We start from the raw sequence: 12,226 nt of genomic DNA on the forward strand, positions 1-12,226 counted from the left end.
CATGTTTAAATAGGTAAATATCCGTCTCTTACTACAGACAGATGACAACACAAAGGGAAAGAACAACTTAAAATGTCTTAGTAAGGTGTTGGGTCACTATTAAACCATTCCTGCTGATAGTTTTTTTTTTTCCCCTATCTACTTATGTTAGATGTTATTTGGTTACTTGGTTGGTTACTGTGACCGTGTCTGACGTGGGGTTGTTGGGTGGGATACAGGGTTCATGTTGGGGTTTTTCTGTTCTTGTCTGGGGTTTTTTTTTTCACCTTAAAGCAGACACACTTTACAAATATTATACTTTTTCTTGTGTAATTGTCTACATAATTCAATAAAGAAAATAGAAGAAAAAAAAACCATTCCTCCAAAAAGATGTTTCTCCATTTTGACACGTTTGAACACCATCATCATGGTGTTCAAAGGTGTCAAACATGTCACTCCAAAACCATTACAGATCTTTAGACCGTCAGGGACATGATTCGCATCATTTTCACACTGATCAAACCATTTTGTGAACCTTTGTGTTGTCTATGGAAGCATTCTTTATCTCGAACCATGATTTGGCCTTTCATTTGTCATCCATCTGTGGGGCTTTTAGATGAATAGATACAATCGAGTCCATGTAAAGGCATTTGTTTGCAATGTTTAAAATACCATATACTAGATCTGAGAAGAAATACATCCCTTATAGGTCGATCTGCTCGTAACTCAAGAGGAGCCACAAGTAAATATAGTTTAATTTTAAGGTTTTAGGATTAAGCATTACGCATTTCGCAAAGTTTCACACAACTGATTTTGTACTCCCAGCACTTCCTTACATAGTACAACAGTGTTAATAAAATCTGTAAAATGGTTAAAAGCATGCTATACTCATTAGTACCAACCTTGTCCTAATAAATCAGAAATTCAGTGACATTTGTGTTAAAACTGACATTTGATCTGATGCTGTTGACTCCTTCATTCACGAACAACCGCCGTAGCTTCAGAGCTGCTGCTGTGAGTCAGGTTAGTGAGAGCTGTCGTCACCTTCACAATCAGCCTCTGTGTGACCGGCTCATGTCTGCCCGACGCACACCTCGCCTCTCCTTCAGCTGCACTCTGCGTGCACAAGTGTGTGTGTGTGTGTGTCTGTGTGTGTGTCTTCTTCCCCTGGAGGCATGGTTTGCCCTCTTGATTTGATTTCTTCAAGCATCTCAGGGTCAGTTGTAATAAACCACTAAACAGATGCATTTGCATTGCAAACCCATTAACTTTGGTTTTAACTTGTTCCCCCTCTGAGTTAGATGGATATAGAGCCATAGGAGTGCCATAAAAAATACTAAATCTGTTAATAAATAAAACATGATTTAAAATGACAGGAAGTTAGAAAATATAAAGGGGAATAAATAACAAAATAAATAAGTACATAAAAATGTTGTAAATATAGAGAATTAAATAAAAGAATAATTAGAAAATGTAAAAGAAAAGTGTAAATATAAAATAAAATAAATAAAGGAAGAAATAAAACGTGGAAATATAAAGAGAATAAACAAAAAACAAAAGAATAACTAGAGAATAAGAATTTTCAGGGCAGGAAGTCCCGCCCAGAGCCAGTTGATTGACAGCTTGGCCTTTCAGGAAAAAGTAAAAGCAAGAGGGAAAAGAATAATGAAAATTAAAGGGATTAAATGAATAAAGTATATACAGAACAAAACTGAGTAATATTTATACAAAAATATATATTTATAAATAACAATATATATAAACAGAAATAAATACCCAAATGAATGTGAATGCTCATAACTGTTCTTCTATATTATGTCATATGTATTTATATTTACACATTTAATTTGTTATTGCTTTACAAATGCATTGTTTTCTATGGCATGGGTTATTTTTCTTCACCAAAATAAACACACAAAAAACACAACTATTAAAGGTGTCAGTGACATCATCGGCCTTGTGAGAGGTTAAATACCTGGATCTCCACACCAGTTAGTTGGACCAGTCCCAGCATGGTCCTGGTCCTGGTCCTGGTCCAGGTCCAGTCCCAGCCTGGTGAGATGCGTACATGAACTGATGAAGCCTCTTGGATGAGAGGTGAAACTTCTTCCTAGACAAATAACCAAGTCCAGTTGCTTTTGACTGAAATTGCTTTGGGGAAAACAATGACCAGGACAAATGAGAACATTCACATGCTTTTAAATGTTTTCACAAACCCTGTGTGTGCTAAATATGTCAGTCAAGTCTGGTGAAAGGAGGCCTCTGAAGGCAGCAGTGAAAGTTACCAGCATGTGGACGTGTTGTGACTGTGTCACGGCTTGTGTACAGCCCGACTGGTCTGGCAACATTGTGGCATGTCAAAGTGGTGCAGCAGCAGTGGACTGTGGCAAAACCTGTTGGTTTGGAAAAAAAAAAAGCAAGAAGGGGGAGCAGGGAGAGGAAGTGGCCAATGGGGAAGATGAAATCCAACTTCCTCTTCCCTCAACAGGTCGAACTCACCGTTGCTCCCTCTCGGTGTGAAGTTGTGTTGCCAGACAAGTTTCTCTGCCCTGAAATGCATCTTAGAAAACATCTTTCTTGACCCTGGCTTAACCTCTGGGAAAGATCGGACCCTGGATATGTGGATATGCAGTGAGAAACGCACACCAGAAACTGCAAAAGATCACTTACAAACAAAAGGATTCTTCAAAAACAACTTGGCTGAGCTAGATACCTAAAAGCCCCTGTGACGGGAGGAAAGGACCCAAATGGGGGAGAAAAAAGTCTCAGGCTGTCTGCGGCAAACCCCTGCTTATTCATAGGCACAATGGACAGCCAGATAATATTCTCCTCCTCTATTGAATAGCTGACACCTGGAAGATTTGTTTTCACACAGGCCCTAAGGCTGGACAACCTCACCCCAAACCTAAGCTAACAAGTCCCTGCACAACAACCTCCAGGGTGGGGGGGGAACATGAGCAATGTGTGGCTTTTGTCATTTTTTTCCCTCGCACTTCTTTCTTTTTACTTTTTTGCCTCTTCTGAAAGCATAATCACATCCTACTCTCTTGAGAGATATTTCCCCACCTTCACAAAAGACTGAAAGGATTGTCTCTCTTTTTCTTATGATGAAGGGGAGGCAGGAAGATAAAGGGGGGCGCACAATGGCAGGCTGGAGACTTTTCTCACAATGATAACATTTCTCTCAAGAAAGTCGTGACACCTAAATGTCGGGAAGCTTTCCAACAGGACTTAGTGTATGTATAAGGACTGTTAGTGCATTTAAAAACACACTGATCCTTTCTGAGATAAATACATTAACACACAAACAGACAAATTAGATTGTCTCTGCACACACTGTGATATTTTGACGTTACTGGTGCAGCACACACATCTTTGTTTCCATCATGTTATAACTAGAGTGCCAGTTCATTTACATATTAGCTGCATTCAGTCAAATACAGAGCGGCGGTGAACAGCTCCACTGTTCCCAAAAACCAAAGTCACAGAAGATAAATATCTGCAGTCCTCATGATCATGGTGTGTATGATTTGTATATGTGTGATTAAAAATAGATGTTAATGCTAAACAGCTGAGACAGATATTTCTGGGCCTGCAGTGCATGCGGTAAATCTTTGAATTGTTTGACGTTGTTATGATGATGATTCTGCTCTTTTAACATTACTAACATTGTTAGCACTGTATGTGTGTGCACCTTATGGGCAGCATCTGATTTCTCCCACACAACACACCACATGCCTGCCCCCTACTGTTGCTTTAGGGGAACATCACTTTTTATAAAAATCATTTTCACTCTCAAAATTGATCTGTGATGCATAGTTTTGGTCCTGTGCGTACACAGGTAGACTGGAGGTGTTTAGTTTAATGGTGAAACCAACAATAATATAAATAAATAGCAAATATTCTGACAAATAAAGTTACAGAGGGCTTTCCTGTAAAGAGAAATAAAACATGGACTAAATAATACAGAGTTTTTCTTTAGTTTTTTGTTCCAGTCAGATCACTAAGGTGTTTTTCTTTTGAAATATTATCTCATAAATTTATCGGTGAGACTGCCGTCTGTTTTTTATGCCCCTAAACTGTGGAAATCACTGTCTCTGGATATTAAAATGGCTTTCTCTCTATATAGTTATAAAAGGAAATTTAAAGACATAGCTTTTTAATCTCACTTTTAATTTTGAATAATGTTAACTTAGTTTTCAATTTTCAGTAATTGTATTTTACATATTTATTTTATTCCTGATGTTTATCTTAATTTTGTTTTATTCTTTTCCCTTGTATTTAAATATTTTATTGGTTGTTGTAACATTGGATTTATTGTTGTTTGTTGTTTCAATTTCGCTAATCTTTCTTTGTTTGCTATGTGACACACTTTGGGCAGCATGCTTATATGAAAGGTGCTATATTAAGATGGTTGAGTTGAGTTTAGATCTATAAAACAGGTAGGCAACAATTTCTACTTTATAGAAACCATAAGATAAGAAATAAGATATTCCTTTATGAGTCCCACAGAGGGGAAATGTCCTTTTTACAGCAGGAAGTGGATAGCAAACACAGAAGAAGCATCACTAAGAAACACTAAATTATAGAAGAAATATGAACAATATAAACACATAAAAATATAAAAAAAAATAAGAGTAACTGGAACAATATAAACAGAACTTCTAAATATTTTAAATTCACACCAAGGCACAGAGGAAAACTATATTACTATTGCACATTGAGATTGAATTGAGCTTAGTATTTCATAACTGGTGAATATTATAGTGCAGTTATTGTCATTATTATTATTATTATTATTATTATTATTATTATTATTATTATTATTATTATTATTATTATTGTATTGTGGGTGCAGTGCTGATTGTAGTCTAAACATGATCACATACAAAAATCACACACACAATCTCTCAAATGCTCTTTTTATTGCAAACAAAAAGTCCCATAAAAGTGTGAATAAAAGAAATCAGATGACAAATGGTCTTTTGTCTCCTAATTCCAAGCAAATAATGAAACATTACCAGACGTGTGCGCACACTTAGGAATATTCTATGCATATTGTTATGCAATAATGAGGAAAAAGCATGAATAAAGCAGAGGATATAACATAACTTCCAACTCACCAAGAAACATTAAATTAAAAACATCTTATAGTTTAAGAAAACCTGATTTACTTTCTTCTCTCAATTCCAGTTTGTGTTAATATGCATTGCACCAAACTCTGCCACACAGGGGCGACATTATCAACATCACTACATGGTGAACTGCTCTACTGGTGCATTCAATGACTCCTCCTATAATTGTACTAAAAAGTAGATTTATCCCTATATATATATACCGTGGTTGATTCTAGGCCCAATCTCTATCTCCACCCTAAAATCTCCACCCTAATCTCTGAACCCTCACGGTTTAAAGATGGAAAGTGCTGGAGAGGCTGCATAATGGTTTAACAGGAATAGGACGACACATGAAGCGACGTACCACGTTACCTTGACGACGCCAAAACATGTTGTGTACAATTGTGGGTTTGGGACTTTTTATTTTACTTTCTTTAGAAATGTGAACATCTTCGGCTCTGTATGGAGTGGATGAGCTAAATGATCAAGCTCTGTGTACGTTTTGACCCAATTTATTTATTTTTTTATTCGTCGTGTTTCCTTTTGATGAACGCAGTGACAGGTGACCCGAAAGAAAAAGCAAATATTAAAACAAACAAACAAACAAACAAACAAAAAATAATAATAATAATAATAGCCGATTGAATGCATAGATATATATTTATAGCTTTAACTGGAAAGTTACTAGAAAATAAACCGATCGCTGTCCGATATGTGAAACCCAATTCGACGAAGGACCATAGACTGTGTAAAAGATTATTTAGATGTAAGGGCTATTCATTTTGCTCTACCATCCTCGAGGCTTTTATTTTGAAATATTTGCTGTTACTTTCGTGCCACTAACTTCCTTTCCTTCATTTCATTCTTCAAAATAAAAGCGAAAAAACAACTGAAAAAAATATGAATCAATTAAAAATGCTGTGTTATCCTGTCATGCTATAAAATCAAAGTTTGACATACTTATTCCAACATAAATAACTTTTATTTATACGAAAATATGAACGCATGTTCCCCCTACTAAACTTTATTTTGAACAATTCAGCACATCGCAACTTCTCGTAGGAATATTGAATTTGTATTTCTCAAAAACATAATAAACACATTAGAAACGGCAAGGCACAAGACAATACATCACGGTACATACTTATATAAATACAAATAAAATAAAGTACATACATAATAAAGCAAACATACTTAAGGCCCGGCATTATCCCCCACTAGTCCTCAAACAGATGTGCATACACAAATAAATAAATGTATCAAAATATGAACGCATATATGCAGGTTTGTTACGCACACAAAACTGTGTACCTGTTATTAGAACCGAGTCTTCCGAGTGTATTTGAACGCAGCAACAGTGTTCAGCTGTCTGTGAACTGAGCAGCTGTCACCCTTGTCCGTGTGTGCTCCCTGAAAACGATACAGTGGTGCTTTGAAGAGGTAAGCATTGCGTTCCTCTTAAAACGTTTACGGCCTATAACATATCGCTGATACTTTCCCGGGTTAAAGTTACCCACGGGCCGAAGGAAATATTCGTTTTAAGGCTAGTTGGCTAGCTCAGGAGCTAGCCGAAGTGAGCCGAGGCTAGCTTGTAGTTAGCAGGTTCTACCTCGATGAGTGCAGCAGGAAAAACTACAAACTGGGGTCCCTGAGTGCTAAGCAGGTTAACCAGATACCTCATAGGCTACCCAACGCTAGTTACCACTGAACACATTGCTGACGAACAGCATACTATTTATAGACTGGTTGTAAGCACGTCTGGAATACTGACGGAAAAGAGGGCGACTAACCCCAAGTGCCTAGAGCTCCAGGGGCCTTGAACGCCCCAGTGGTATCCCAGTGTCAGAGTGAAGGAAAAGTGATTTTTATTATAGTACTTTGGGAGTATGTTAAGGGACTTACAGTTGGTGCTGCATTAGTAACGAATCTTTCGTTCTTATGTCGAAATTTGGGGCTCATATCTAAATGTTTGCCCTAGAGCTCTCCAATGGGTGACTTTGGCCACAATTGCATTCTTAGGGGACATCATTGTAGTTGTGGACTGAGACGGTGTCCTTCTGTTCACATGCATTTCCCTTTATCCACCTGAACTGTTATTGGAAGTGCCTTCCGTGCAGTTTTTGCTCAACCAGATAAACTACTTTATCCTCCCTCACAATAAGCCCTATTTAAATGGCAGTGAGGGCAAGAGAGAACTTGTTTCCCTACCTGGTAGCACTGTCAATTGCAATGCAACTCCATCTGTAGCCCAGCCTGCCAAACCTGGCCCTGTTCCCAGAAATATCTTCATTTTTGTTGATTAAAACCTGTAACCAGGTTTATACAACAGAATCATCCAGGCAACTCTGTAAACTTGCTTCCTGGAATCAGACCCTTGTTTTTATTATTTCCCCCATCCTGAATGTATTTTATTTAAATCCATTAGTCCTACTCTCGTGTATACGTCAAGGTTGTGTCGCCCTGCCTTCGTTTCACCAGAAGTTACACTACAGCGTTATCTTGTTTACTTTGCCTGACCCCAGCCAGCTGGCAGTTGTTGGTTCTTTCCTTACTTCCACAATGTTGATATCTATTGAACACTAATATGCGTTTAAGTAAGGCCTTGCACTGGCCCTGCAAAGGACTCATGAAAAATGATGAGTTCAAAGTATCTTTATTCTCCCTCACAGTGAAATTGGTTTGCGGCCAGGATTCAGACAAAACAAATACAAAATAGAATTGAACAACAGCAAACAACAGGATATTGTTACAGAGTGGGTCTGTAGGAGGCTGTTCAGTGCACAGGTCATAAGAACACAAACAGTTTAAAGAATCTGCCCAAAAAAAGCAATCTGTGCAATTTGTGGTCAGAGAGTTTAATCCTTTCTATCATTTAATATGTGAATGGCAGCAGGGACGACGGAAACCTTATATCTCTGGGTGCTCCTAACCGGCACAGATGACCTAATTGTAAGGGCATACTCACGCTGTCCCTCCATTACGTGCCCAAGCACGTTTCACGGCTAAAGTCTAATTCCTTTGACCAGTGTGAGTGTAACCGCACCGCGCCTAGGAGCGGCTCGTTTGGGAGAGGTGGGCTTTTGTAAAGCACGTTTGCACATGGACAAGCACGAGCGTGTGTACGTGTACGAGCGTGAGGCCTACGGTGTTTCTGACGTCATTTTATGTGCGCCTGTTCGGACATAGAAAAGAAGGACCGACCATGCGAGGACATTTAAAACAATGGCGGCGAAAGGTTCACGTCGGTGTGATGCGGAGGTGTTTACTTGAGATTTGGGCGGATGAAAATATTTAAAAACAGTCGGACAAGACGCACAAAAACTCTGAGGTCTATTGGAAAGATTTGTAAACAAAGCGACGCATCGCGCTGACATCAATCAATGCGTGTTACGGCGTAATGACGTATAGGTAGGCAAGAAGCATTCGTGCGAGGCCCAGGCAGTGTGAGTACAAACGGGCATGGCCCACGGGGGGAGAGGGAGGGGGTGACAAGTACCCTAAAGCACAGGGCGCGGTACGGATGGACAGTGTGAGTGCGCCCACAGTTGGACTGAAGGGGGAGATCTTGGTGCTCCAGAGGGACCAAAATTTGTGATGGCCTCTGTCATCTGTACTTGCTATCAAATTAAACATTGTATTATGCAAGCCTTCTCTGTGGGATGTATCAATGGGCTTTTACTGACAGACTTATTTATGGTAGATGTATACCAACAATAATAAAGAGTTAAGTGTGCCCACATGATGTGTATCAGCAAACAATAAGTCCTTTGTCTTTGTTTCCTCCTCTTTCAGCTTTGTCAGAATGACACGCGGACATCAGAAACTCCAGTCACAGCAGAAAAATGCCAAGAAACAGGCAGAGATGAAGAAGGCCAAGGGTCACGATCAAAAGACCGCAGCCAAGGTAGCACTAGTGTTCACCTGCGCTGTGTGCAGGGTGAGTATGCTCATGTGATCCTTCTGGCATCTGGTCCACTTTTTTTAGATTAGTGTAACACTGTTTAATCAAAGCTATAATCCAAAGACCAGGCCTCTGTCATTTAAGAAACATATATAAATGTAACATAGTATTTGTTGGATGTGTTGTTGTTTCCTGCAGTCCCAGATGCCCGACCCAAAAACCTTCAAGCAACACTTTGAGAGCAAGCATCCGAAATCCCCTCTGCCCCCAGAGCTGGAGGGAGTGGAGGCATAAATGACCACCCTGGATACCAAACCGATTTCCTTTTAAGGCCCCTGCACCAACTCTGCACTTGTCTCAGTCTGACAGCATTGGATGATTTGATGTAACCACCATGAAGCAGTAATCTTCATTTAGGCTTGAACAGGCCGGGTTGCCTTTAACACAATGCTTCCTCCTATCAAGTCCTCTTTTCGTTTGTGTTTTAAATACTTGCACGGATAAACTTAAATGCCGGTTTTAATTTCCACTGAAGACCTGTGCGGTTCAGGAACAATCCAAATGGTGAATGGAGATTTTATTCACACAGTTTCTCAGAACAGTCGCCCCACTGCCCTGATGTCTTGTGCACATAGGAGTATTTCTTGCTGCTAGCTCTTTTACCTCTTTATCTAAAGCTTTGATGGATTGACTTGTCTAATTAAATCTTTATAGCAAACATGACAAATAGGATCAATAGTGTCCTTAAACAAAGCATGGGTTTGTCTTGGGTGGGATAATTCGGATTTTTAAATGATCTGCAATCAAGGAAATGACAAATGTAACCTTGTCTATTTTCTTTGTGCTTTGAGTATTGAATCAAAAGGAGGCTATGACATTTGTTTCTCATCAGTTGTTGTATATGGGATTCCTCCACAGCGCTGTCTGCCATGGTATACTGCAATCTTTCATGTAGCTAATCATAATTGTTCACAAAAATGTGAAATTTTTGCTTTTTCCAAGCTGCTTCATAAATTGTAAGTTAATAAAATTTTACAGGACCCTGTCGGCAACACGTGTACACTTGGAAAATGAATGAATGCTCCAATGATGTATTATAGCATTTTATTAAATTTTACTTTGTGGTATATTTGCGTTTCTCAAGAAAGTTTATTTTTCTATAATGCCAAATTTTGCCTGAGGGTTTTTTAGGATGCACCTTTATTTGTTTCCCTGCAGTTTGTTTGCCTTTTTACTTTTACTGACGTTTCAATATTTACAGTCTAATTTCTCTGTTGCTCTGCTCAGTGTGAACGTTTTTTTTCCCACATACTGCTGATGTCACTTATAAATGGGCAGTTAATGAATAATGATTGAGTAGATGAACAGAGTTGCATTTCTCTAATCTGGAGCCTTAAAATTATGGCTGAAAGGTATTTGAAAGCTGACTTGCACTTCATCCCAGGTGGCCATGTTAAAGAGAACATATTGCCATTTTTGGGTTTATACATTTATTTTCGGTGTCTACGAGAACGTGTTTAGATGCTTTATTGTTAAAAAAATGCATTTTTTTCATACGGTCTGCCTGTATTCACCCTCTGTCTGAAATGCTCTGTTTTAGCACCTGTCTCTTTAAGCCCCAGTCTGCTCTGATTGGTCAGAATTTGCGGGTCTTGTTATCTCTGCATCATCATTGCAGTCGTAGAATGACCGTAGCAGCCCTTTCTACCTATAAATAGTAAAGTTGCGACATCGCAACCGTACAGAAGTCCTGACGGCTCTTTTAAAGGCACAGTTTCTGAATACGAGCTGCGTGTGTTTCTTAACCTTTTCGATGCTTTCACAGTATTTATACAGCTCGTCAACCTGCTTTATAATAAAAAAAGACAAGGAAAATTTGCTTTTCACAATATGGGACCTTTTAACCTATACATCTGCATAAGCTTGTACAGTTTTGAGAGAGAAATTGGGTTATATAAGATGGTTTGGAACAGTAAACTAAATACAAATTAAACGTCATTAACACAAACATTATACAGAAGATATAAAAATCAAATCATTTCGCAGATAAGTTTAAATTGAAAAGGAAAAGGGTTATACCAGTGCCAAATCTGAAACGGATATTCAAATTGTAATGAAACTAATATATCAGCAGTGCGGTGTAGGACCTGATACTAACGGTCATAAAAACCTTTTATCAGCCACACTGTTGGCAACAGGAAACGAGTTTAACTGTGTGTTTAATTAATTAATCCTGAATGAACCACTGAGTCATTCCACCAGCTGAAAATGATGTCTTGGACTCTTCATTTCCTGAGATCCATTTCTCCAGCTGTGACAGAAGCATCAGTTCAGCTCAGACTGCAGCTGAAATGTGTTGCCTTTCCATTCAGACAGAGAATAACCACAGCATGTATTCTCCCCCTAAAAGGTCATAACTGAGCCTGTGAGATAGTTGTTTTCCTTTTTATTCTGAGTATTTAGAAAGACAGAAAAAAATAAGCCAATACCATGCTGCCTGTTTTTTTTTTTGTAATGGTTTAAGCGGTTCAACTAAATGAGTCATAGACAACATTGTTCCTGTGTCTCCTCACGCACAATCCACACCCAAAAAACCTACAAACACACATCAATAGATCTCTGTTATGTGCTGTGGACTGGCTGTTTGGATTTGAGCAAAGAGACACCGACAGGAAATAGAGGAACACTTGCACAAAATGAATTAGTTGGATTAATTAGGTGAAGGAATTAATTAGATTCTGACCGGCTGTAGATCGTCTGTTTCCAGGCACACATCTCAGTTTGCAGAGACAAAAACATCCACTCTCACTGTACTGGTGATAGAGAAACACGTGCTTTATGTGCCAGTGTCTATTTAGTCTTTAATTAGACCACATTTTGAACAATTGTTTATATATAGGTTCTGAACAGTCACCATGGCAACACTGCTATATTATAAGAATTTCTGCCTGGGCCTAAAACTAGCTTGCACTAATTAATTACATTAGTCCTTTGAAACGTCCTGCTACAGAGCAACTAAAAACTCAACCCAAACATTAATGAACCTAGTCAAACCCTGATGAGACCCTGAGTCTTTCTCTACTTTAAATCATTTTTTCCATGCTGTTTTTGAGGTAGACGCTAGGTGGAGCTTCTCTTTTTTCATTGAAGAACATTTTATGAAGCATCACTTTCATTCAAGTACATCTATCTCTGCTGTATGCTGTATTAAACGTGTCAGAAAAGGGTT

At 38.7% G+C, this 12,226-nt stretch overlaps 1 protein-coding gene across 1 annotated transcript; it reads left to right on the top strand.

Moving 5' to 3' along the window:
* Positions 1-6,441: 6,441 nt before the first annotated feature.
* On the top strand, positions 6,442-10,126 carry znf706 (zinc finger protein 706). The gene is made up of 3 exons (XM_083926046.1): positions 6,442-6,536; positions 8,889-9,033; positions 9,196-10,126. Exons 2-3 carry the CDS (start codon positions 8,899-8,901, stop codon positions 9,289-9,291), a joined length of 231 nt encoding a protein of 76 aa, XP_083782172.1. The 5' UTR covers positions 6,442-6,536; positions 8,889-8,898; the 3' UTR covers positions 9,292-10,126.
* Positions 10,127-12,226: the final 2,100 nt, after the last annotated feature.

Source organism: Echiichthys vipera, assembly GCF_963691815.1.
Source record: "Echiichthys vipera genome assembly, chromosome: 13".
NCBI lineage: Eukaryota > Metazoa > Chordata > Actinopteri > Perciformes > Trachinidae > Echiichthys > Echiichthys vipera.

Bases quoted from the DNA above. Each gene is read 5' to 3' on its own strand.
- znf706 (XM_083926046.1), top strand. From the start codon at position 8,899: ATGACACGCGGACATCAGAAACTCCAGTCACAGCAGAAAAATGCCAAG. The intron at 9,034-9,195 runs GTGAGTATGCTC...TGTTTCCTGCAG, and splicing joins TCACCTGCGCTGTGTGCAGG to TCCCAGATGCCCGACCCAAA.